The following is a 4,757-nucleotide window of genomic DNA, read 5'->3' as shown; positions in this document are numbered from 1 at the left end:
TCTTCTTACCCCAACAAAAATCGAAGCTTTCAAGATGATTGAGTTAGCTCGTATACAAAATAAGTATCTCACACGTGAAAATATTTTGTTGAAGGAGCATGTCATCGCACTCAAGGGCATTATCCGCAAGTTAGAATACCTCCTACTCTCGATGTGCGACTATCCATCATCAACAACTCCACCTTCTTCACCAACAAAAGAGACATAATCACATGGGTATGGGCACTCCACTGCCAAGCTTGGGGGAGTGCCCTGGTATCATATCACCATCACTTTTATCTTTACCATTTTCCTTAGTTCGATCCTTTTGGTATTATCTTGATCTAGTAGAATAAAGTTTATGGCATGATCTAGTTTTGAGTTTTGCTTTATAATTCCTCTATGTAATCGAGTCCGTGAGCTATATAATAAAGATTAGTGTTGAGTCAAGGGCTTGATTATTTTGCCATGATACTAAGGGAATAAAAGAAAAGAGAAAGAAATAAAAAGAAACAAAGAGATCATGTGGATCTTGTGGAGAGTAATGAGCTCACATAGAAAAAGTATGATTAATAAAAGTTGTTGAGAGTTGACAAGCATAGTTTTGGTCATCATTGCAATTAATAGGAAGTAATAAAGAAAGAGAGGTCTTCACATATAAATATACTATATTGGACATCTTTTATGATTATGAGCACTCATTAAAATATGACATGCTAAAGAGTTGACGTTGGACAAGGAAGACAACGTAATGGGTTATGTTTTCTTACATCTGAGATAAATTATATTATCATGGATCATCCAACATGGTTGAGCTTGCCTTTCCCCCTCGTGCTAGCCAAATTCATCGCACCAAGTAGAGATACTACTTGTGCTTCCAAATACCCTTAAACCAGTTTTATCATGAGAGTCCACTATACCTACCTATGGATTGAGTAAGATCCTCTATGTAAGTTGTCATCGGTGCAAGCAATAAAAATTGCTCTCTAAATATGTATGACTTATTAGCATGGGAGAAAATAAGCTTTATACGATCGTGTGATATGGAAGAAATAAAAGCGACAGACTGCATAATAAAGGTCCATAACACAAGTGACAATATAAAGTGACGTTCTTTCGCATTAAGATTTTGTGCATCCAACCATTAAAGCGCATGACAACCTCTGCTTCCCTCTGCGAAGGGCCTATCTTCTACTTTTATCTCCTACCTTGCATAAGAGTCATGGTGATCTTCACCCTTCCTTTTTACATTTTATCCTTTGGCAAGCATAGTATGTTGGAAAGATCCTGGTATATATGTGTAATTGGATGTGAGTCTTCATGAACTATTATTGTTGACATTACCCTCGAGGTAAAATGTTGGGAGGCAAAACTATAAGCCCCTATCTTTCTCTGTGTCCGATTAAAACTCCATACCCGTAAGTATTGCGTGAGTGTCAGCAATTGTGAAAGATTATATGATAGCTGAGTATGTGGACTTGCTGAAAAGCTCTTATATATTGACTCTTTCCTGTGTTATGATAAATTGCAATTGCTCCAATGACTGAGATTATAGTTTGTTAGTTTTCAATGAAGTTTACGATTCATACTTGAAATTGTGATTGAATTATTACTCTAGCATAAGAAATCATATGACAAGAATTATGTAAGTTGCTGTTCTAAGAATGATCATGATGCCCTCATGTCCGTATTTTATTTTTATCGACACCTCTATCTCTAAACATGTGGACATATTTTTCGATTTCGGCTTTTCGCTTAAGGACAAGCGAGGTCTAAGCTTGGGGGAGTTGATACGTCCATTTTGCATCATGCTTTTATATCGATATTTATTGCATTATGGGCTGCTATTACACATTACGTCACAATACTTATGCCTATTCTCTCTTATTTTACAAGGTTTCCATAAAGAGGGAGAATGTCGGTAGCTGGGATTCTAGGCTGGAAAAGGAGCAAATATTAGAGACATATTCTGCACAGCTCCAAAAGTCTTGAAACTTCACGGAAGACGTTTTCAGAATATATAAAAAATACTCAGCGGAAGAGATTCACCAGGGGGGCCACACCCTGCCCACGAGGGTGGGGGGCGCGCCCCCCTACCTCGTGGGCCCCTTGGTGGCTCTCCGGTGGCCATCTTCTGCTATATGAAGTCTTTCGATGGGAAAAAATAATAAGCCATCTTCTCGGACGAAACTCCGCCGCCACGAGGCGGAACCAATCTAGGGCTCTGGTGGAGCTGTTCTGCCGGGGAAGCTTCCCTCCCGGAGGGGGAAATCATCACCATCGTCATCACCAACGCTCCTCTCATCGGGAGAGGGCAATCTTCATCAACATCTTCATCATCACCATCTCTTCTCAAAACCCTAGTTCATCTCTTGTATCCTATTCTTGTCTCCAAGTCCGAGATTGGTACCTGTGGGTTGCTAGTAGTGTTAATTACTCCTTGTAGTTGATGCTAGTTGGTTTATTTGGTGGAAGATCATATGTTCAGATCCTATATGCATATTAATACCCCTCTGATTATGAACATGTTTATGCTTTGTGAGTATTACGTTTGTTCCAGAGGACATGGGAGAAGTCTTGCTATTAGTAGTCATGTGAATTTGGTTTTCGTTTGATATTTTGATGAGAGGTATGTTGTCTCTCCTCTAGTGGTGTTATGTGAACGTCGACTACATGACACTTCACCATTATTTGGGCCTAGAGGAAGGCATTGGGAAGTAATAAGTAGATGATGGGTTGCTAGAGTGATAGAATCTTAAACCCTAGTTTATGCGTTGCTTCGTAAGGGGCTGATTTGGATCCATATGTTCCATGCTATGGTTAGGTTTACCTTAATACTTTTGTTGTAGTTGCGGACACTTGCAATAGAGGTTAATCATAAGTGGGATGCTTGTCCAAGTAAGGACAGTACCCAAGCACCGGTCCACCCACATATCAAAGTATCAAAGTATCGAACGCGAATCATATGAGCGTGATGAAAACTAGCTTGATGATATTCCCATGTGTCATCGGGAGCGCTTTTCTCTATATAAGAGTTTGTCCAGGCTTGACCTTTGCTACAAAAAGGATTGGGCCACCTTGCTGCACTTTATTTACTTTTGTTACTTGTTGCTCGTTACAAATTATCCTATCACAAAACTATCTGTTACCACTTGTTTCAGTACTTGCAGAGAATACCTTACTGGAAACCGCTTATCATTTCCTTCTGCTCCTCGTTGGGTTCGACACTCTTACTTATCGAAAGGACTATGATAGATCCCCTATACTTGTGGGTCATCAGGGACATGATAGGGATGAATATGAGAGCAGGAAAAGAGGTCCCAGGCAAGTGTGGGTGGCAAAGGTCGAAGTGGACAGACAGGAGGGACATCATGCCTTCATTCACGACACTCGACGTAAAACGTCAATAATGCTTGATCGCATCCCGGATGACTATGAGAGATCGGCGGACCCTGGGACCCAGGGCCGTTGGGAGCTATGAATATCCTAGCCTGGAACTCTCGGGGATTGGGGTTGGACTCGACAGTGGGCGAACTACGCGATCTGATTAGGTCTCACAACCCAACGGTGGTGTTTCTGAGTGAAACTAAGAAGAGGACGAGGGCTATGGACAAGCTCAAGTGGAGTTTGGGCTTTAGGTGCGGGTTGGCCGTGGATTGCAATGGCAAAAGTGGGGGGCTTGCCCTCTGGTGGAGGGATCACTTACATGTCACTATAAGACCATGGTGCCAATATTTTCTAGATGTTGAGGTGGTCAGTGAGGGCAAAACCTTTAGGATCACTGGATTCTATGGGGAACCGGATGTCGAGCGTAGATGTAAATCTTGGGATGCTCTTAGCTATCTGAAGAGGCAGGATAACCTGTCGTGGTTGTGTGTTGGGGATTTCAATGAGACTCTCTTTCAGTCGGAGCAGAGGGGAGGCAATCAGAGGGGTTTTCTATAGATGGAAGCATTCAGGGACTGCCTTGATGATTGTGGCCTTGCAGATCTTGGTTCTACAGGATACCCGTTCACTTGGGATAACAAGCGAGACGACAATGACAACATTCAGGTGCGGTTGGACCAGGGTACATGCAATGATGATTTCCTGGCCATGTTTCCCACCTCCTTTGTGGAGCATATCATCACGGAGGAATCTGACCATGTGGCTTGGGTGGTTCGTGTTTTGGAGATGGCTCCAACGCTTGAACCCCGGAGGGAACGGTTGTTTCAATACAAGGAAGCATGGACACGTCACGAAAGCTATGAGGCAACGGTCGCTGAGCAGTGGGCTTGCGCCTCAACAGGCGAGTCGGGGCTGGCTGCTGTTTGTAGCCGCCTTAAGGGCATGACAGTCGGAATGCAGGAATGGGGCAAGATGGTTTTTGGTTCGGTTCGCAAGCAGATTGTGCACCTCAAAGATCATCTTCAAAAGGCCAAGTTCAGAGGCTTAGCGGCGGAGAACTTGTAACACCCACGATGCCTTTACGGTTCCCCAGTTAACCGTTGGAGTATCAAACGAACTCCAAATGGCACGAAACTTGACAGGCGGTCTACCGGTGGTGTACCAAGGCCGCTTGGCAAATCTCGGTCCATTTCGAGAAAGTTTAACACCTGCTCATGAAAAGAGACAAAAGGGGGACGCTAGAGGACGTAGGAGTGTCGGATTGCAAAACGGACAATAGGGAAAATGCTCGGATGCATGAGACGAACACACATGCAAATGATATGCACATGATCACATGATAAGATGCAACACGCAAGCAAATGACAAGGCAACTGTTGGGGAACGTAGCA

At 43.2% G+C, this 4,757-nt stretch overlaps 1 protein-coding gene across 1 annotated transcript; it reads left to right on the top strand.

Moving 5' to 3' along the window:
• Positions 1–3,924: 3,924 nt before the first annotated feature.
• Positions 3,925–4,431, top strand: LOC147990959 (uncharacterized). Its single transcript, XM_087538470.1, has one exon. It carries the CDS (start codon positions 3,925–3,927, stop codon positions 4,429–4,431), a length of 507 nt encoding a protein of 168 aa, XP_087394596.1.
• The last annotated feature ends 326 nt before the right edge of the window (positions 4,432–4,757 follow it).

Source organism: Triticum urartu, chromosome 1A (assembly GCF_056163025.1).
Source record: "Triticum urartu cultivar PI428250 chromosome 1A, HENAU_Tu73, whole genome shotgun sequence".
NCBI lineage: Eukaryota > Viridiplantae > Streptophyta > Magnoliopsida > Poales > Poaceae > Triticum > Triticum urartu.
Note: the sequence above shows the minus strand (reverse complement) of the source record. Positions and strands in the feature narration are given on the sequence as shown.